Here is a 22491-nt window from a genome sequence, read left to right on the forward strand (position 1 = left end):
CTGCCACTGGTTTGTATTTAGCCTTGCTCTTGGTGTCAAACATGAAGGAAGCCAGCGAGTAGATGAGATGTGGGCGATGATGACAGTTTCTCAAGGAAATTACACTGAAATTGCAGAACTGCCACCCCCACCCTTACTGGCCTACTCTAATAAGTACCACGGGAGCCGTCCGAAAATGCCATCCCTGACAGCGAACGGTCGCTGGCTAGTGGCGTCCTTAGAGCAACTTTAATGGAACGACTCATTTCGTCCGCGCTCGTCCATTTGGGTTCGTGCGGACAAAAATGATGACCCAACGTGCGGACCCATTGCTAAAACGCGTCCGCGCCGATCCATTTCCGGCTTAAATTTAAGACTGAAATGGATCGGCGCAGACGCGAAGCGGACGCGCGCGTCCTCTCGGTGTCCGTATGTGTCCGGCCTGACCCACTTGTCACACAGCCATCCAGCCACCTCTGCCTGCTTATTTAATTCGCTGGCACACCTTCATCCACCTTTTCCCATTATTATATTGCTATAGTGTTGTTGTTCATTTGTTTTTTGTTGGGTGCATGCGGTGATCCATTTAAAAAAACAGACATGGACAGGTCGACGGACGAAATGCGAATAAAATCGTCTTCCGTTTGAATCGGCCTGTTCGAGTTGTTCTTATCTTTTTAGGCTTTTGATGATAGGACTTGGTATTGCTTTAAGAGCTTTGCTACAACTACGGACGTTTTACATGATTTCTAAAGACAAAGCTTGGATGGGTTGTTTTAATTGGTAATTAGAAGATGAGGCCGGCCCCACCCTGAGAATCAGGGGGAGATTAGTGAGGGGACAAGAGTTGGTCTGTAACTTTCTGTAAAAACAATCCGTAAGTCTAGCATTTTTGTTGCTTTAAACCGTTTTCACTCTTTGTTTGTTTTGCTAATTTTGGTCCATTGCTGCCCCGTTTCTGTACGCACAGGGTTGTGCCGTTGTTGATCTTCTTCCATGGCGACGTGGTTGATTGTGTAGCCATAGGCCACGCTGCCAGCAACGTAAAGCATGCTTGGGAATGCTTCAAGCCCAAGAAGAGATGCTGGCATTTGCATCTTCACGCACACACTCATATTTGTTACCCCTTCCAGGGGTGGAGCCCATTGGTCCCTTCTCTATCTCATAATATGGAAGCGTTTTTGACACTATACCGAGGAAATAGATCTCTTTATACTAAGATTATGCACCACACGGTCCACCTTAACCCCAACATTGATGAGCATTTAACCATTGGAATCATCCTTCTCTAGTAGTTTTTGACTATGTTGTAAAACAGTAAGTTTGCCTTAATCGAATGTTTGGTCGTGCTTTCGATTTTGTGTTTGAAAGGACCACCTTTCGAGCGCAATTGACAGAAAAATCACCTGCAAGTCAGATTGGCAAAAAAGACCAGCATCGACGTGACGGCAGGCGTGCTAGCCGACATGTGACGCCTGCCGCCACGAGACCATGCGGCAGCCCCTGCCGTCACACATCGAGGCGGCCAACCACCCATCATAGGATTTTCGCCCGCGCCCGAGCGGTGATGAAACGGGGAAACAGACAGGTGGGCCCTGCCGCCATCGGGCAAGGCGGCATGTGGTGCTGTTGCCACCCGACAAACTTTGTTGATTGCCACGCGCATAATCATCACATACGACAAACTTTGTTGATTGCCACGCAGAGTGTCACATTGTGCTAACACTGATTGTTGCGTATTTTCCTCCCTAAAACTTTATCCATTTTGATCCTATTTTTCCGCCATCATATTTGTTATCTCTGTCTATAAAATGAGGCATTGAGCCTCTCTTCATCCATCGTCCAGCGGCCCTTAAAATCGCAATTGCGCTAAGTGTGTTACACTTTCTTTAGTGTGGCATCACATATTCACATTTTTCATCTCTTCTAATGTCCGGTGTAGTCTCGTAGTCTCGTGAAGATGTCTTGTTTTTCTTTTGATCGTAGTTTTCATCCTAGTATGTTCCAATGTCTTTCGCTTTTGCCGATGATTTCAAGAGTGACAATAAAATAGTGTATGGAACAAACTCATCAATAGTGACACCCTACTGTATGAGTTGGACCATGCATTAAATAGGTGCGGGTGGCCTTCAAGGACCTTCGGGGAGAAAGAACTTCCCAGGTTGCGTGAAAGATGAAAGAAGCAAAAGCATAAGAGTGAATCATACATAAAGTATGGAGCAGAACATATCTTTTTATGGAGCGCCGGTAGCAACGACGAAAACGATATCTTTATGCCGAGCACCAAGGCCAAGACTACCGCATCGCCGAAGGGCAAGAGTTCTGCATCGTTGAAGGGCAAGATTTCTGCATTGACGGAGGATAGCGATGATGCCTTCATATAGTTTTTAAATTGTATTTAGCAAGTTCAATCCTACCATTTAATTCAGATGTACTTGTATTATTTGTTTGTACTATCTTATTGTGGGAGCATTATGTTGTATCTAAATATGATGTTGTAGTTGTTGGGCGCAATCGAGAAGACCTTCGGAAGCCTCTTGTTAGAGAGAATAGTGAGGGTGACTTCATATAGTTTCTTAATGGCAATGCATCAGCATTGCGTTGTATCTTTATTTAAGATGTAGTACTTTAATGTCATAATTCATATGCATTTTTATTTCTTCATACTACATAGATGTCTCTTACATACATTAGAAAGTTTGAAACTGACATGGATAGATAGAATAGGTTGCACACATGGATAGACGAATCACCCTAATTGACGACGAGCTGGCCTTTACAGACGACCGAAAGGCGACCAACGACTAGGTGGTTGGTGTGCACGAAGACCAGTTCGTACTGCCCCTTGTCCCCGTGTGTCCGTGGCTCCTGAATAGGTGGTGGAGTCTGTCATCCATTATGAGATGTTGATGCGGAAGGTACGCCGCCGAAAACCTCCCTCTGGATAGCGTACTTCCAGCGTCGCCACGCCGACCAGCTCGCCTCCATCAATGGTGCTCCGGCTCCAAGGGGGCGACACAACTCTGACGGTCGCCGTTAGTGGTGGGGCGTCCCCTGTCGCACGCTCCACGCCGTTTTCGAGCACATCGAGGGTGGCAACGAGCCGCCGCTGGAGTACCCGGCGTCGTCATTCTTGCGCCGAAGAGGAAGCTCGTGGCTGCCGAGGTGAATGGCGGGGTCCTCCTCCCACTCCTCTGGCACAACGACGTCGCTCGCCACCGTGAAGGCCAAGCCCCAGGAGACGTCGGAGCGCTATCGTATCCGTGGAGGCAACCTTGTTATAAACGAGAGCCGCCAACCTTCAGCTCCCCGCGGCCACCTTCGCCTCGTCAGGACAAATAAGGAGTCGGTGACGCCGCTGATCATCAAGCAAGAGAACACCGAGATGGCAACGACCTCGATACCGGACTTAAGTGTCCACTCGACGACTACGTCCGGGAGGAGATGGAGCGCAAGCGTCGTGCTGTGGAGAAGATCGCCGCGTGGCGCCGTGATCACGAAGAGGGCGACATCATCGTCCTCTCCGACAGCGACAAAGAGACACCGGCGCAGGCCGCCCCTGTCCGCAGTGGTGATCCAGGGCAGGGCTGCAGCAAGGACGGCGGCGCGCGGGATGGCGCCGACGGCAACGGCGACGACGATGACGACGATGATGGCGACTACACCGCCTTCTACGAGCTCCTCGGCATGAACTAGGCTAGCGACGGCAGAATGATGGTGGCGGCCGCGTAGTTTTTTTAATGTTTTTATGTACTTCTTTAAGTTTGTACAAATTTGAATGAAATCGTCTAAATTTCGTTCAAAATCGAGTGGGTTTCTTCAAATTTGATCCAAATTCAATTTTAAAAACGACGTGTGGGGGACGACATTGGAATGGCTGCGAATCCGACCCCTCCTAAGCCAATTTTAGCGCTCGTTCGCCCCCTAAAGGCTATTTCACGTTGTTGGGGCTGAAGGGTTGGAGATGGTCTTAGTCGCTGCTCCATCATGCCGCCCATGTCCGGCGACCTCGCATGTGATCGACCCTCACTCCCCGGGTATCGTGAGGGGCAGATGAGGACAGGGCCGGCCTTGAGGGGGGCGAGAGGGGCAGCCCCCCCCCCCCCCCCGAAAACATAGGGGCCCCAAGATACGTGTGCTCTTGTGTAATTAGGCCTTAGCTACGACTGTGAGCTAAAATTAGTTGCAACGAGCTTATACATACATGCTCTCGTGTGGGCCTATGCGCGACGACACATGCGATCGATGATGGACTACAGGAACGGCGCATCACGCACGGATGACACCTCCTTAAATTCCATGACCTCCAGTTTAAGGGTAACCGCGCTGCCATAGCAGCCTCCTCCTGTGCAGGCCTCCCCGACACCTCCCTTCTTCCAACTCCGAGGTGGCACCGGCAGTGGCTCAGTTAATTCATGTGCAACAGCATGGACAAGCACCGACCCAAGCAGTTTTGAAGTACTACATCAGATCAAGCATGCATCTTTCTGATTAATATCCTCTGAGAAATAACTAGGCTTTACTTTCTCGTCGTACATATGCTTAGTCAAATGACTAGCTAGTGCAAGAATTAGTAGTATCTAGCGAATTATAGGAAGGAGATGGTTGTTCTTTTGACTTATTAATCTGATGTGTACTAAAGATCGATGAAAGACAAGGCCACAAGAAGTGGCGTATCTAGGACGAATTTGAAGGACAGGCTCAATTTAGTACAAGGACTGAATCTGGACTAAGATGGGCTAAAACTAGGCTGAGATGAGCTGGGATAGGCTGAATTTTAATTTTGAAGGGCAGGCTTCAGCCTGTTGATGCCTGCCCAGTAGAATCGTCACTGTCCACAACGGAATAAGATCACTAGTATCGATGGATAGACGACGATGTCCAGTCTGGCGAGCATGACACGTCAGAGTTGAAATTAATCAAAAAATGCATGACAAATTAATTCTATGTGACAAATTTTAAAATTAGCTCTGATTATGCAATGGGAGCAGTAAAGATGAATTTTCGTATGGCCAATTTTAAAGTTGCTTCTGATTGTGGAATGGGAGGAGTAAAAAGTAATATTGGTGTGACTAATTATGAAAGATACTGCATCCGTCCCAAAATAATTGTGTCAAGCTTAGCACAACTTTTTATTAGAGCTAGTACAAAGTTGAGACATTTATTTTGAGACGGAGGAAGTATAATGCAAGCAATTTCCTTGTCGAAAACTAGACAAAAATAAGATTATATTAATATAACCCTAGAGCTTGGTCGACGTGCTAGTTTTGCACTGCTCTGGTACAAATGTCAGAAGCAATAAAAGCACTTCAAAATTTATATATACACATATTGATTATTGTTTTGAGTTTATACTAGAAAAAGAGCCCATGCGTTGCATCGGATATAAAATCTATACTGCCAAAATTAAATAAGAAACAATAGAAAAAATGCATTAGCACTTATATATGTTCTCATCTCTTTATAAATGTACACAATTAAAAGATTGCCATGCAACAGAGTTCAACCATTATTGCAATAATGGAAATTCCCTAGGTAACTTTGCACCTCATTGACAATTCGGTTGACCTAGATTCATGTCCCAATACCTACTATAAAAAGAAGATAGTCTAAGAAAAGAAATACGTACACTCTTCCAATGCTGCAAGATTAGGTTCCAACACATGCTATAAAGGTTCCTCACATAAAATTTGCATGTTTTGTTTTGCTTAAAAAACATTCAAATTTTATGTGAATAACCTTTTTTCTCAGAAATCATAAGAAATTTGTACTGAAATTAGTTAATACCAACCTTGAACTGGCGTATGTCTCATGCAAACTGTTGATGAAGTGATCAATGCACAGCTTATGTATTTCTGCTGAATCACGTTTGATCATGCGCATGCATATCCATACAGCTTTTTGCCAAGTACTGACTGCTCTTGATCCTCACAAACGTGCTACTCATATTTACTAAATCACAAGCAGGTAAGGATTATTAATATTTTTGGTCAATTGATATGATCAATATTTTGTTTGTCTGCACACACCCATTTGCTCATATGTGTATGCATGCAGATCTATCCAGGCTCTTGCTTACATTCAATAGACACCCTGAATCCATGTCACGTCTTCAAAGCTAATGTGTGTAGTGCCGCTCGCTGCCCTGGTGGTGCAAGAGGTGAAGCATATGTGCACGAACGCGAGATGCAGAATAGCACACCTGATTCCTGACTGTCTATGGCGATGTCAATAAAACCATCACGACGCTGGAGAAACGACGATCTGCTACTTGAACGCGTCGGGGCGGCTCGGAGTTGACGCTGGTGTCATCCAAGGTGGTCACCGGGGCTGAGAGGTAGGTGTACGGGTTGAGTGCGGATACTGCAAACTCGAAAACTTCTACGGGGATGAACAACGATTCCCTAGAATCGCTGACGTCCGGCTAGAGCTCCGGCTAATGGCGTCAAGTTTCGAGGCGGGGTCGTGTGATCGAACAGATGAACCCCTACACGAGAGATAGGGTCAGCACGGTAGGGGGATATGTGGCGAACATCACAGAGGATAAGGGAGATGCTGGGGACCTCCGTTTCCGTCAAATTGACCGGCAAGAGAGTTTCAGGCGACAAAATTCGGGTGAGATCCATGCGCTCGAATCCGAGGGCAGTTCTACGGTTTGAGTACGGGAATTGAAAGAGGAGATCGAGGGGAGTCTCTCTACGCCCACAGATTGGCGAAGGTTGAGGGAATCGTGTGAATCGCATGGGGTTTGGATCGGCTCGATGCAGCTGTCGTGTGCGTCCAGGTCTCCGACGATGTCGAGGCACTCGTTCTGGTGCTCTGCTCAAGGGGGAAAAAGGTCAAGGAGAAGCTGAGAGGAGATGCCAAAAGGAAAGGCCGGGATGGGACCATCGGGGAACCTCTTGGTGCGATGAATTCGGTCGGCGAAAGCTTCAGGCGGATGCGTACTCCGACGAGATCCGACCGGACGTTCTAGGGCACGTGAGTAGGCGATTTGGGGAAAAATCAGCAGAGGAGGAGGAGGTGAGTACTTATAAGGAACCAACTTGCACGTGGAGTCGAGGTGTTGATCGAATCGATCGAAGGTTTGGTTCAGGAGACGAACTCGTGTGCGTGCAGGACTTTGGATGGAGATAGGAGATGACTTGGCGGGGCCCTTGCGTGAGCCGGTGAGAGTGAGAAAAAAACGGTTATAACTTTAAAGACGGATTGTTGCTTGATTCCATGAAAACGGAAGGGTCTTTTTGCAAAACTATAAAAACGGTTCGTTCGTGTCACTTATGTCCGGACTGCGGGTTTATTTGGGAGAAAACGTAGGGGGTTTTCTGCAAAATATCCGACTACGTACAACAGAAGCGCATAGCGCTTTATTATTAGGGAAAGATTAGAGGTCCCAAATTCTAATTTCGTCCCGGACCCTCTAAATCTCAGGATCGGCCCTGGATGAGGAGCAGGAGCCAGCAGAGCAGCCACTCCATCGAACCGGTCGGTGGCTGGAGCACAGGGAGCCCTCGCTAACCAGTGCGGTCCTCGCCGGCAACATCCGTCCCTCTAGCCTGGGCGAGCTCAGCTCCGGTAACACCCGCGAGAAGCAGTCTAATTAACGCCGCCACCCCATTTCTTACCAACTGCACGAGGTCGCCGGCGAACTTCTCGTCGTCAATAGGATAACATGCGCGGGTGACTCGCACTGCTGACAAGGAGCACAGGAAAAGCCGGTAGGAGGACGAAACGCTGTGACACATGGAAATGGAATCGATGATGGACTAGTGGGGAAGAAGAAGTGGGATGTCTGCTTGGAGATTCACGCTTCCACGTGTCATACGATGGATAGGGTCGTTTTTTCTTTTCTTTTGGAAGCATGCTACCCGGTCATATAAGGGGTGTTTGTTTTCAGTGACTTTTTGGTGTAGGGACTAAAAAAAGTCTCTTTTAGACCCGTGTGAAACAAACATGAGGGACTTTTAGGGGGCGTTTGTTTCCACGGATTTTTTCCATTTTAGTCCCATGTGAAACAAACAGGAGGGACTTTTAGGAGGCGTTTGTTTCCACGGACTTTTTGGTGTAGGGACTAAAAAAAGTCCCTTTTAGTCCCATGTGAAACAAACAGGGACTTTTAGGTACTAAAATGAGGTATTTGAAACTAAAGGAAGAAGTCCCTATGAGAGAGTCTTTTTGGGACTTTTTGACATTTTTTTCAACAGTGTCCCTAATTTTAGCATGTCATATAATAACTTCTAGTATATTACTAGGGATAACATGGTCTTTTTTGCATATCATTTAATGACATCTAGTAAATGTTTAGTCCATGAAAACAGATACTCCTGAAACTTCTGAAACAAACAGGTTTCAATTGCATTGTTTCTACGGAAAAGCAACTTCACCTTTCTACGTGATGCAATGTTGGAGTTGGCAGGGGCAAGGGTGGCATGACGCAATTGACCACGATGTGGCGGGTTGGTTGATGGCATTCTCCCAGTTGCATCACATGTTTCAAGTTTCAACCCATTCTCCCAATTGCCATCGCGCGTTTGAACTGCACATTGTTGCTACTACTACTACTGAATCGCGCTCGCACGTGCTTTCGTTTACTGCGAGATTACTGCAAAAGCAGGATCTGCTTGAATTCGGAGTTGTCTCTGACCGCAAAATTGCTGCCGTGCGGAACAGAAACCCGATCCTTCACAAGATCTCTGCATCTTCTTCTCGACCCTGGCAAAAGGAAATGCGAACACATCGGCACCGATGATGCCCTGCGTCCGGCGAATTACAGCATGCGTGAGCAAAGCACTCACACGATTCCTTCCACATTGCCGGAAACCACGAGGAAAAGGCACGGAAACGAACCCGAACAAGATGAGCGAAGGCTCGACGTACAGAGTACAGAGTACAGACAGACACGGTACCTAGTCGAACCAATGAAGAGGATTAAACGCGACGGCTTGGTCCACGACGCACGGCCAAGACCTCTAGTAGAACCCCTGCACCGGCCACCGGCGGTCGGGGTCCGGCAGCCACGACGACCGCTTCTTCTTCTTGTCCTTCACCCCCTCCTCGTCGCCGTCGCCGTCGGAGCTCTTGGTGGAGTCGCCGTCGGACGAGCCACCGCAGTACGCGCCGGCCGCCACGCCCCCTGCCGAGGACCTGTGCATGGACCGCACGTACTGGAGCAGCCTCCACGCCGCCGGCTTCTGCTGCTGCGGCGGCGGCGGGGGCGTCAGGGGCGCGCCCCGCTTCGCCGGAGGAGGCGGGTCCTGCGCGCCAGCCGGGCCGTCGTCGTCGTCGTCCGGGAGGCGCGCGGGCTGGGACAGCCGCTCGTACTCCGGCAGCGGCACGATCTCCTCCTCCTCCGACGCGCACTCCCCGTCCGCGCCGGCCTTGCCGCCGCCCACGCTGTCCATGAGCAGCAGCTGGTGGTGGCTCCTCGCCCTCGGCTTCCGCCGCCTCGCCCCGAACCTCGCGCCTCCGCCGCCGCCGCCGTGGTGGCTCCCCTCCTCCTCCTGCTCGTCGTCCTCCGAGTGATCCAGCATGCCCATATTTAACGCGCTCCCGCTCCCGCTCCCGCTCCCGCAGCCGCGCCACAGATTAAACCATGCACACACACACACCCACACACACCTCTCTCTCGATCTCGCGCCGGGATTATAAACTTTGCGCCGAGCGAGGCGGCCTAGAAGAAGAAGCGGAGCTAGCGGGCGACAGGCGATAGCGAGTTTTCAATGCGGGGTGGAGAAGTTTGACAAGGGTTGCTTTGCTCGAGCCCGCCAATGGCGATGGCGGGTAGGGAATTGGGGAACGGAATTATTGGGTTTGACTACGGGGGGTCGGGTCACGTCGTGGCGGTCATCGAGGGCCACGCGCTTGCCTCGCTCGAGGATGAGGTCCCGCCGCGGCGCACGGTACGCGGATACTACTTGGCGGCTCTCCGACCGGAGCCGCATCTTTCATTCTCCGTTCCATTGCCAATTTGCCATAGCGAAAGTAATCTCAGCAGGAGGAGATAATTACACCTACAGTCCTTGTACTCTCTGTCATGTAACACCATGGCCCTCGAACTCGCAGAGTGCTTCACTATGGTCATAAAAAAAAAAAGCGCTCCAATACAGTCCTGGCTACGTCTCCCTGCTACTGCCTGTAATACCGTGGCTCTGTTTGGATCGTAGGGTTAGATTTAGAGTGGGTTAGATTTGAGCCATCTAACCCTCAAAGATCCAAACAGGTGGGTTAGAGTTGGTTAGATGCATCTAACCCACCCAAAAAACTCTAACCCACCCAAGAGGTGCTTTTTTGGGTTAGAGTAGGTGGGGTCCAGGGAAAGAGAGAGGTTCAAAATAGCCAAATGATTAAAAAAAACATTTATTGTCCATCTAACCCTCTCATCCAAACACCTTTAGAGTTAGAGTTAGTTCAGGTTAGTTCGAAAGTTAGAATATAACTCTAACTCTAACCAGGTTAGAGTATCCAAACAGGGCCCGTACAAGTGTGGGTTCCGCATGTCAGGTTTTGAGAGAGACAATTGGTGGGAAAAAAACATGCAAATGGGATTCGAGCCTGAGTTTATTCGTTAGAAAACAGCCAAGCTAACCACTTATCCGGTATATTCCTGTGTCCTGATGTCACTCACTGATCTATAGTCCATATAAAGCCATTTTTGTATCACGCCATATAACAGTACATATATTTAAGTCGGCCCAGTAGCTTAGTGTACCTTTCTTTAAATATCTTTAAGCGGTTTTACTAATGCTTATTCTATTTTCATTTATTTGAACAACGTTTTGTTATGTTTTCCTTTTTTCATCTATAAACAAATCCAGTTGTAGTGCATTTTAAATCTATATTCCGTTCTCATTATTTCATGCCTTGAAGAGGTAAACATGATCTTATAAAAATTATTTGGATTTAACAAAAAAAAGTGTTGGAACATTTATTTATATTCATTCAGGACCACAAACACGTGCATTTATTTTGTATCCTCATTGTATTTTTAAAATATAAAACTATTTAAAAATTTGACAGCGTGTATTTTATATAACGTTCAGCGTGATTTTAGAAAATATTATATTTTTATCCAAATATACGCCCAATTACAGAATTTTCTTATTCTTTTATTTTTCAAGTTCGCCTTTTTAACGTTTCCCATTTTAAAAATAAATGTTAGAAAAAACTATAATTATTATTAATGCATGCATAATTACCTATATTAGTAAGTTCTATAAAATAAAAATGGGAAATAAATACGATTTTACTTTTTAGGGAAACAGAAAAATGTATTTTTACATCTAACACGAAATTGGTAACTAAAATAAAAAGGAAACCGGTAGAATACGAAGACATTACTCTACTGGTCCGGCCCAACTATATGTGCTACCGTAGTCACAATAATAGGGACTTGTTCACATAAAATTGTCGATCAATTGCTAGACATGATGCGTGGTCTAGTTTGATTGTTAGCTTGGCGTAAGGTATGCGTTTGGTCCCTGGTTCAAATCCTTCCCAAGTCCTATTTTTTGCATGTTTCTCTTTGATGCTGGCATGCGGGAACCACACATGTATTGTGTGCTGACGTGGCGTCGCGCTGGGCTGCGGCATGTAGCGGGGGATGTAGTCAGGACTATATTGGAATTTGAGGACCGTAGTGGAGCACTCCACATGTTTGAGGACCGTAGTGGAGCACTTCACGAGTTTGAGGACCATCATGTTACAAGCCGGAGAGTACAAGGACGGTAGGTATAATTGTCTCCAGCAGGAGTAATATAGGATCCAACTTAGTACTCCATTCGTCCCAAAATAAGTGTCTTAAATTTAGTACAATTTTATACTAAAGCTAGTACAAAGTTGAGACAGTTATTTTGGGATGCAGGAAGTAGTAAATTTGCTTATCTGATAATGATATAATAAAACAGAAGATTTGCTTTAAATAACATACTAGGAATATGGCCCGTGCGTAGCAACGGGAAAAAAAAAACCACACATTTTTAACTTACAAAAAGTGGTCTATTGTTTGTGTATTTGTAGCTACGATCCAAACAAAGATGATCTTAGATTACAAAAATGCAATTCAAGATTGCATAGGTCTTCTATTTAAATATGACTTGCCTGTAGAGTTAATACGTACAAAGAAACGGTCAAGTGATCTTCAATTTCGTCTGTAAACCTGATTTTGCTGAGATGTTCATCCACAATCCAAATCAGTACTGGTATGAAAGAAAGACGGATAATGCATTATGGATTAAGATTGCATCCTAGATAATATTTTTAAAATGGTTAACACCTAAAATAAAGTCATATTCAAATTCTACATATTTTTATAACCAACATCCATATATAACATGTTAAATTTGAAGTTATGGTTTAGAAGATATGAGTATTTTAAAAAACATTTAATATGTACTATGGGTTTAATGTCAAAAACATTAGGGGGTTTTCTATAAAATAGCATGACGGACTAAGAATACCTATTTTCTTTATTAGTAGGTATAGATTTTCTTTGTTTCATAATATAAGAGCGTTTCTCACACTACACTAGAGTTAAATTTTTTTAATACAATACAAAAACAAGCGCTCATAAACTAGGATTCGATACCGTGACCTTTTCGAAGCTAAAAACGCTTTTATATTATGAGAAGGAGGAAGTACATCTGGTCATGGGTCGGGCTGGGTCGGGCTAGGGATGGGCCTAGAAAAGCCGATGTCACAAAACAAAGGCCCACGCCCTGCCATCGGGCCTATTTTGAGGCCCAAGCCCAGCCCATCTGTTGAAAAGCCCATCTGGTCTCGGGTCGTGGGCCAGGCCTCTTCCTTAAAACCCCAATATGCCAAGCCCAAGCCCGAACCGGCTCTGCTGATGGGCTCAAAACTCAGGCCCAAGCCTGGCCCACGGGCAAGCCCATTGGGCCTAGGCCCTGGATTTTCGGACCGGCCCTGGGCGGGCCGATCGGGCCAGGCCGGAGATGGCCAGGTATAGGAGGAAGTAACTAGTTATTTTTTTGTGAAAGATCCAACAATTTGGTGGCACGTGTATTTTCACCCATGCTTGCCAAAGCGACAAGAGAGAACATCATTGCGGGGATACTCTCGGATGTGATTCCTCATAGTCTAGTTAGCCTTCAGTATGCAGACGACACAATTCTATTCATGGATCCAAATCCTGAATATGTTAAAAACCTTAAATGACTTTTGATTTGTTTTGAGAAACTTTGTGGTGTGAAAATTAATTATGATAAATGTGAGCTTGTTGCGATAAACTTGGGAGATGATAATGTTAAGAGTCTCTCCCAATTTTTTCTGTTGTAAAGTAGGGGTTCTCTCCTTGAAATATTTGGGAGTGCCACTTCATTACCCGAAATTAAGGAGAGAAGATATTCAACTTATTATTGACAAAATCATTAAAAGAATTTGTGGACGGAGAGGCAGGTTGCTTAGCTATGAGGCTAAGCTGATTCTTTTGCAAACTTGCATTGCTAGTATTCCTATGTATTTGAGGCCTGTTATAAAATTTCCAAAATGGGCAATTAAAGCCATTACATCTCAGATGCCTCACTTCTTTTGGGGTAATACGGGGGAGGTACACAAGTATCACCTTGCTAATTGGGGATTAGTTTCCCAGAAGAAGGCCTTTGGGGGCTTGGGGGTCATAAACTTTGGGGAATTTAACATGGCCTTGCTTGCTTCCTGGTCCAAGAGATATCTACAGGGACTAGACAAGCCTCGGATAACTTTGATGAAGTACAAATACAACACCACAAGGCCTAATGTCCTTTGGTCCAAGGAAGGATTAGGTTCTCCTTTTTGGAAAGGGGTCACTTGGGCCCTGGCTGGGGCTCGACCTTTTTATAGGTGGGTCTTAGTCAATGGGACAACCCTCAGTTTTTGGAATGATATATGGGTAGGAGAGGCTACTCTAAAAACCGACTTTTGGGAAATATTTGAGATTTGCCAACAAAAAAAGTAGTATAGTTGCCCAGGCGTGGGATGGCGAGGTACTGAGATTGACTTTTAATAGATGCGTGGATGAAAAATTTATGTAAACTTGGCATAAACTTTTGTTGGTAATATCCAAATTTACTCCTGATAAGGAGAATGATAAACCTATATGGATGCTATAACATAATGGTGTTTACTCTGTTAAGTCCTTCTATAATATCGTTAACTGGGGAGGGGTTTCTACCCGTGTTTGGAAGAAATTTTGGAAAACTAATGTTCCCAATAGATATTTGGTTTTTATTTGGCTGGCTTATCATAATAAGATTCTTAATAGAGACAACTTAGTTAAGAGACAACATTTGGATGATGAAACTTGTCTATTTTGCAATGAGAAGGAATCTGTCAACCATCTTCTTTTTGAATGCATTGTTGCTAAAAACATATGGCATGATATTGCTGAAATATTTAGCTTTACCCAACCAGCCAACTTGAATGAATATTCTACTATTTGGAGTAGTAACAATAAGAAATATGTGGAAAATATTGCTTCTGTCGCTACCATATGGAGCATCTGGACTATGCGTAACAATATGTGTTTTCAGGGCGTGCCATTGACAAGTACTCGGGTTATACTGGGAATGATCAGCTCTTATATTCACCAATGGAAGATTCTATAGAAAGGAGATCAATTTGTGCCGCTACGTCGTTGTCTTCGGCTCCTGGACCATTGAAGAAGAGAACTGTTGCGGATCGCCTCGAGATGAAAAACAAAGCTGAAGATGTTGCTGGATCGGGGAGGTTGTTCCTTAGTGCGCATTCTCGTTGATGAGCTTCGATGTGTTCTAGAGGATTTTCTTCTTCGTTTCCTTTCATGTTTGCAAGGATGTCGGTGTGTTTTGAACTGTAGTATTCAAGTACTTTCATTCCTAGCATGGAGTTTATGGATGTTGTAGGCTAATACTCTGGACAACTCTTTGCTCCGTTTTTATCAATAAAATGGAGTGGGTGCGACCCTTTTATTCAAAAAAATAAAGATCCAGCAATTACATGCTTCAATTAGATTTAGCATAAAGCAACGAAAGAACAACATTGAAATGATCTGAATATCAAAGAAAAAGAAGAAAATGACGACCCTATTGTTGCAGAACAACATTACACACACGACAGATCGCCATCCACTCACAACAAGACAACACAGCTTTGACTTTGACGAACAACTAGACAAGGCCGGCGTCACAAAAGACCACTGGACAAACCACGTGTTGCCCGTCATCATACGCCATCGGGGCCCCGCACGGCAGCTTCGAGTTCACATCAACAGGCAGCCGAGGCAGTCCCACAGACACGTCGGGGTAGAGCCGACTACCACGATCAATGCCACGCCTCCGACAATACTCACCACCGTCATCGTTGCTATAGAAGTTGGACCGCCCTCATTTTTACACGACCAAGCACCACGAACAACAACCCCACCTATCATTGGTCCCTCTAGCCGATAAGAAGCTCCTGAAACAATCCCTCAAGAGGTGCGACACAAATTGCCATCCGCTCCCAGGGATCAAGGGGTTCCCCCGAGCTTCCTTGCATAGAGGAGCTCGCACGCTGCCTTAATGACATCTTCAAGAAGGAAATGAATGCCCACGAGCATCACCGCATCTGCCACGACCATCACCGGAAGCAAGGCCTTAGCACGACACTGCACAACTGCCTTCCACCCAAGCAAATATCGACTAGACCACCGCCACCATCCCAGCCCGACAGCCGCGAGACCTGCGCGCCCACAAATGTCGCAACACCTCAGATCTGGGCACCAGGGCCCAAATCCTCCGCACCACTTGTCTCCGCTCAACAACAACCACCTCCACCATCATGCAGACGTTGCCGCCCCGACGAGCACAACAACTAGGCCCACCAACGCCCTCATCACAGCATCACCATCACACACAGCTCGTCCCAGGCCAAGATCTGGACGAGCACCATCATCCCAGCCTAAGAAAGGGATGCACACCCACTCGAGCACCACCATTACATGGTGCCATCACCGCCTGACCATGCTCCTACCGAGACCTCCTCTAGCCGCCGTCAAGGGCCTGCTCGAGCCCAAGTCGGGCCCAAACCGCCCCGCTACCTTCACGGCCAGCGCAATGCGCCGCTTTGCTGCCGGTCACACACCACCACAACAACCGGGGGGGCAACCCCCACCCAGGTTCAGACCCTGGCCATATCACCTCACTGCACCACCCCCAAGGAAACCCATGAGCAGGATATGCATCCCTGAGAGACCTGTCTTTCTCGTCATCGAAGCCCACACGCCTTCCATGTCGATGCGTCTGGCAGCGGCGAGATGAGGGAGAGGAGGGAAGGGAGGTGGCGACGACGATAGGTTTTCGCCCCTCATGTCGCCAGAGGAGGGCGACACATGGGAGGGGATCGCGTTTCGTCGACGCTCAGTTATATAGCTAGTTACTCATACTATGAGTAACATCACACACACACTAAGACAAAATTAATCTACAACCTAATAAATAAAGTATTGCATGATGATACGTCTCCAACGTATCTATAATTTTTGATAGTTCCATGCTATTATCTTGTCAAACTTTGGATATTTTATATGCCTTTTATATCTTTTTTGGGACTAACTTATTAACTCAGTGCCAAGTGCCAGTTCCTGTTTTTTCCGTGTTTTTGACCCTTTTCACACGAGGATTTTAAACGGTGTCCAAACGGAATAAAACTTCTGAAAAGATTTTTTCCGAAACAGAAGATACGCGCCAGACTTGAGAACCAAGGCACAGGCCAACAGGGGACCCCACAAGCCTCCTAGGCACGGCCAGGGGGGCCCACGCCTAGCAGGCTTGTGGGCCCCCTGTGGCACGTCTGCCCTACCTCTTCCGCCTATAAATTCAGAAAAATTCCAAAACTGCGTGAGAGATCCATGAAAATACTTTTCCGCCGCCGCAAGCTTCTGTCTCCGCAAGATCCCATGTGGGGCACGTTCTGGTGCCCTGTCGGAGGGGGAATTCGGATACGGAGGGCTTCTTCATCAACACCATGACCTCTCCGATGATGCGTGAGTAGTTCACCATAGACCTTCGGGTCCATAGCTAGTAGCTAGATGGCTTCTTCTCTCTCTTGGATCTTCAATACAAAGTTCTCCATGATCTTCATGGAGATCTATCCGATGTAATCTTCTTTTGCGGTGTGTTTGTCGAGATCCGATGAATTGTGGATTTATGATCAGATTATCTATGAATCTTATTTGAGTTTCTTCTGATCTCTTATATGCATGATTTCATATCCTTGTAATTCTCTTCGAGTTGTGGGTTTTGTTTGGCCAACTTGATCTATGATTCTTGCAATGGGAGAAGTGCTTGGTTTTGGGTCCATACCATGCGGTGACCTCACCCAGTGACAGAAGGGGTAGCGAGGCACGCATCGTGTTGTTGCCATCAAGGGTAAAAAGATGGGGTTTTCATCACTGGTTTGAGTTTATCCCTCTACATCATGTCATCTTGCTTAAAGCGTTACTCTGTTCGTCATGAACTCAATACACTAGATGCATGCTCGATAGCGGTCGATGTGTGGAGTAATAGTAGTAGATGCAGAAAGTATCGGTCTACTTGTCTCTGACGTGATGCCTATATGTATGATCATTGCCTTAGATATCGTCATGACTTTGCACGGTTCTATCAATTGCTCGACAGTAATCTGTTCACCCACCGTAATATTTGCTATTTTGAGATAAGCCTCTAGTGAACACTATGGCCCCCGGGTCTACTTCACACCAAATTTTAAGCCTTACTCTTTTACTTCGTTGCACTTTCCGCCTTAAGATCTCACTTTGCAATCAATCCTGAAGGGATTGACAACCCCTTTATAGCGTTGGGTGCAAGCTCTTTTGTGTTTGCGCAGGTACTCTGGACTTGACGTGATTCTCCTACTGGATTGACACCTTGGTTCTCAAACTGAGGGAAATACTTACTGCTCCTGTGTTGCATCACCCTTTCCTCTTCAAGGGAAAAAACCAACGCAAGCTCAAGAGGCAGCAGAAGGATTTCTGGCGCCGTTGCCGGGGAGGAGGATCAAGTCAAGAATTCATCCAAGTAAGTTTCGCAAACTCATCTCTTGCATTTACTTTTTTTGCCTCTCGTTTTCCTCTCCCCCACTTCTAAAAAATAAAAATTTACAAAAAAATTTGCCTTTTTCGTTTGCCTTTTTCGTTCGCCCTTTTCTCTCGCTTGCTTTGTGTTCGCTTGTGTGCTTGCTTGCTGAAGTCACCATGACTGAAAACACCAAACTTTGTGACTTCTCGAATACTAATAATAATGACTTTATTAGTACTCCGATTGCTCCCACCACTAGTGCGGAATCATACGAAATCAATGCTGCTTTGCTGAATCTTGTTATGAAAGAGCAATTGTCCGGCCTTCCTAGTGAAGATGCTGCATCCCATCTTAATAACTTCATTGAGATTTGCGATATTCAAAAGAAGAAAGATGTGGATAATGATGTTATTAAATTGAAGCTTTTTCCGTTCTCGTTGCGAGATCGAGCAAAAACTTGGTTTTCGTCTTTGCCCAAAAATAGTATTGATTCTTGGAACAAGTGCAAAGATGCTTATATATCCAAGTATTTTCCGCCGGCTAAGATTATGTCTCTCCGTAATGATATCATGAATTTTAAGCAACTTGATCATGAACATGTTGCACAATCTCGGGAGAGAGTGAAATTGATGATTAGAAATTGTCCCGCTCATGGCTTGAGTCTTTGGATGATTATACAAATCTTCTACGCTGGCTTGAATTTTGCTTCTAGAAATATCATGGACTCCGCCTCAGGTGGAATGTTCATGGAAATCACGTTAGGAGAATCCACAAAACTCCTAGACAATATCTTGACGAACTATTCTCAGTGGCACACTGAAAGGTCGCCTACTAGTAAAAAGGTACACGCTATAGAAGAAATTAACTCGTTAAGTGCTAAGATGGATGAGTTAATGAATTTGATTGCTAGTAGAAGTGCTCCTTTCGATCCTAATGACATGCCCCTGTCTTCCTTGATTGAGAGTAGCAACGCTAGCTTGGACGTTAATTTTGTTGGTAGGAATAATTTTGGCAACAACAATGCTTTTAGAGGAAACTATGTTCCTAGGCCTTTTCCTAGTAACCCCTCTAATAACTTTGGCAACTCCTACAACAATACTCATGGAAGTAACAATAGATTACCCTCTGATCTAGAGAGTAATATCAAAGAGTTTATCAACTCACAAAAGATTTTCAATGCGTTCATAGAGGAAAAACTACTCAAAATTGACGATTTGGCTAGGAGCGTTGATAGAATGTCTAGTGATATTGATGCTTTGAAAGTTAGATGTGCTCCTCCCAAGATCAATATGGATGAAACTTTAAAAGCTATGCGTGTTTCCATGAGTGAGAGCAAAGAAAGAACCGCCCAAATTCGTGCTAGACATGAATGGCTTAAAAGAACGTGTTCTCGTGATAAGAATCACGAAGATCTTAAAGTGCTTGGTGTGACTCCCATTGAATCTTTGTTTTCTTGTGTCAAACCTAATGATGATGGGGCTGGATATGAATCCACTTTGGTTGAAAAACGCCCCAATGATTCAGAGTCCATCTATCTTGATGCTAAAAGCATTGAAAGTGGAGTAGAAGATATTAAAACCTTGAGTAGTAATGAAATTACTACTTTGGATTTCAAGGAATTCAATTATGATAGTTGCTCCTTGATTGAATGCATTTCCTTGATACAATCCACGCTAAAATTTCCACACGCTTATAGCTAAAACAAGGCCTTTACCGATCATATCGTCGAAGCTATGATAAAATCTCTTGAAGAGAAACTTGAATTGGAAGTTTCTATCCCTAGAAAGCTTCATTATGAGTGGGAACCTACTATAAAAATCAAAATAAAAAACTATGAATGCAATGCTTTGTGTGATTTGGGTGCTAGTGTTTCCGCGATTCCAAAGTCTTTATGTGATGTTCTGGGTTTTAATGAGATTGAGGAGTGTTCTCTTAATTTGCATCTTGCGGATTCTACTCTCAAGAAACCCATGGGAAGGATCAGTAATGTTCTTATTATTGCAAATAGGAACTATGTACCCGTGGATTTCATTGTACTTGACATTGATTGTAATCCTACATGCCCTATTATTCTTGGTAGACCTTTCCTAAGGACTATCGGTGCTATCATCGATATGAAGGAAGGGAATATTAGATTTCAATCTCCTTTAAAGAAGGGCATGGAGAATTTTCCTAGAAATAAAATAAGATTGCCTTATGAATCCATGATGAGGGCTACTTATGGTTTGAGCACCAAAGACGACGATACGTGATTCTATCGCCTTATGCCTAGCTAAGGGCGTTAAACAATAGCGCTTGTTGGGAGGCAACCCAATGAATTTATCTTTTTCTTTCTGTTTTGTTGCGTCCACACCATCATAATTCTGTTATGATTGTGTCTTTTGTGTTTCTTTTTTGTGTTTGAGCCAATCAAAACCTTTATGACTAGTCTTGGTGATGGTTGTTTGATCCTGCTGGAAAAAAGACAGAAACTTTTCGCTCACAAGATTAATTTTTATTTTTATTAAGAAAGAGATTTTTAGTTGATTTGTTTTGCTACTGGTTGATATGCCTTGTGCTCAGGCAGTCGTAATTTTTTCCGAATTTTTGAGTTACCAGAAGTATACGAAGTATACAGATTGCTACAGTCTGGTCTGTTTTTGACAGATTCTGTTTTTGTTGAGTTGGTTGCTTGTTTTGATGAAACTATGGATAGTATCGGGGGGTACTAGCTATGGAAAAGTGAGAATATAGTAATCTAACACCAATATAAATAGAAATCAAGATTTCTACAGTACCTAAAGAGGTGGTAGTTTGTTTTCTTGTGCTAATGGTATCACGAGTTTCTATTTAAGTTTTGTGTTGTGAAGTTTTCAAGTTTTGGGTGATGTTCTCATGGACAAAGGGATAAAGAGTGGAAAGAGCTCAAGCTTGGGGATGCCAAATGCATCCTAAGCCAAATTCAAGGACACCAAAAAGCCTAAGCTTGGGGATGCCCCGGGGCGGCATCCCCTCTTTTGTCTTCAATCCATCGGTAACATTACTTGGAGCTATATTTTTATTCACCACATGATATGTGTTTTGCTTGGAGCGTCTTGTATCGTAGGAGTCTTTTCTTTTCGTTGTGTCACAATCATACTTGCTGCACACCTTTTGAGAGATACATGCACTCATCGTGAATTTGCTAGAATGCTCATCATGCTTCACTTATATCTTTTGAGCTAGATAATTTTGCTCTATGTGCTTCACTTAGATCTTTTAGAGCACGGCGGTGCGTGACTTGGTAGTTGGTTTGTGCTATGAAAGTAGTCCCAAAGGTGATAGGTACCCAAAGAGGATACAAAAACTTCCATCTTCATGTGCGTTGAGTAGAAAGAGAAGCTTGATTCCTCTCAATTAGTTTTGAGACGTGGATTTGGTAATATTAAGAGTTATGTTAGTAGGTTGTTGTGAATCTAGAAATACTTGTGTTGAAGTTAGTGATTCCTGTAGTATGCACGCATGGTGAACCGCTATGTTAGGAAGTCGGAGCATAATTGATCTATTGATTGTCATCCTTTGTGTTGCAGTCGGGGTCGCGCGATGGTTTACACCTACCAACCCTTCCCCTGGGAGTATGCGTTTAGCACTTTGTTTCGATTGCTAATAAAAACTTCCGCAACAAGTATGTGAGTTCTTCATGACTAAAGTGAGTCCATGGTATAGATGCACTTTCACCTTCCACCATTGCTAGCCTCTCTAGTGCCGTGCAATTTTCGCCGGTGCACAAACCCACCGTATGCCTTCCTCAAAACAGCCACCATACCTACCTACAATGGCATTTTCATAGCCATTTCGAGATATACTGCCATGCAACTCCCACCGTTCCGTCTCATGACTTGTGCCGTCACTCTCATATTGCCATTGCATGATCGTAAGATAACTAGCGAGATGTTCCAACGTCATACGCCAAGCTAGATCGTTGCACATCCCGGTACACTGCCGGAGGCATTTCCTATAGAGTCATCATCGATCTAAGATTTGAGCTGTGAGTAAATAAAACTGTGATGATCATCATTATTAGAGCATTGTCCCATGTGAGGAAATAAAAAAAAGAGGCCAAATGTCACGCCCAAGATGCGACCCTATCCTCAATTTGGCACGAAGGCCTCGTCAGGGATAGAAGCGCATCTCGTCGTGTCGCAAGAATGGATATCGTCGCAAGTACATGTACTAAAAAGAAGATATATATATATATATATATATATATATATATATATATATATATATATATAAATATAATTGGCTTACACTCACCACAAGCTACATCAGAGTCACATCAGTACATTACATATTCATCAAGAGTAAGAGCAGGGTCCGACTACGGACGAAAACAAACGAGAAAAGAAGAACGACTTCCATCCTTGCTATCCCAGGCTGCCGACCTGGAACCCATCCTAGATCGATGAAGAAGAAGAAGAAGAAGCAACTCCAAATGAACAATCAACGCGCTCGCGCAAAATAA

The 22491-nt window shown here is 44.9% G+C and overlaps 1 protein-coding gene across 1 annotated transcript; it reads right to left on the reverse strand.

The window, feature by feature from the left end:
* Nucleotides 1–8660: 8660 nt before the first annotated feature.
* LOC123451072 (ubiquitin carboxyl-terminal hydrolase 51-like) lies at nt 8661–9923 on the reverse strand. Its single transcript, XM_045128085.1, has one exon. It carries the CDS (start codon nt 9513–9515, stop codon nt 8949–8951), a length of 567 nt encoding a protein of 188 aa, XP_044984020.1. The 5' UTR covers nt 9516–9923; the 3' UTR covers nt 8661–8948.
* Between the last annotated feature and the right edge of the window lie 12568 nt (nt 9924–22491).

This window comes from Hordeum vulgare, chromosome 4H (assembly GCF_904849725.1).
Source record: "Hordeum vulgare subsp. vulgare chromosome 4H, MorexV3_pseudomolecules_assembly, whole genome shotgun sequence".
Taxonomy (NCBI): domain Eukaryota; kingdom Viridiplantae; phylum Streptophyta; class Magnoliopsida; order Poales; family Poaceae; genus Hordeum; species Hordeum vulgare.

What these genes read in the sequence shown, in the direction of transcription:
- LOC123451072 (XM_045128085.1), bottom strand. Translation starts at nt 9,515, where the DNA reads ATGGGCATGCTGGATCACTCGGAGGACGACGAGCAGGAGGAGGAGGGG.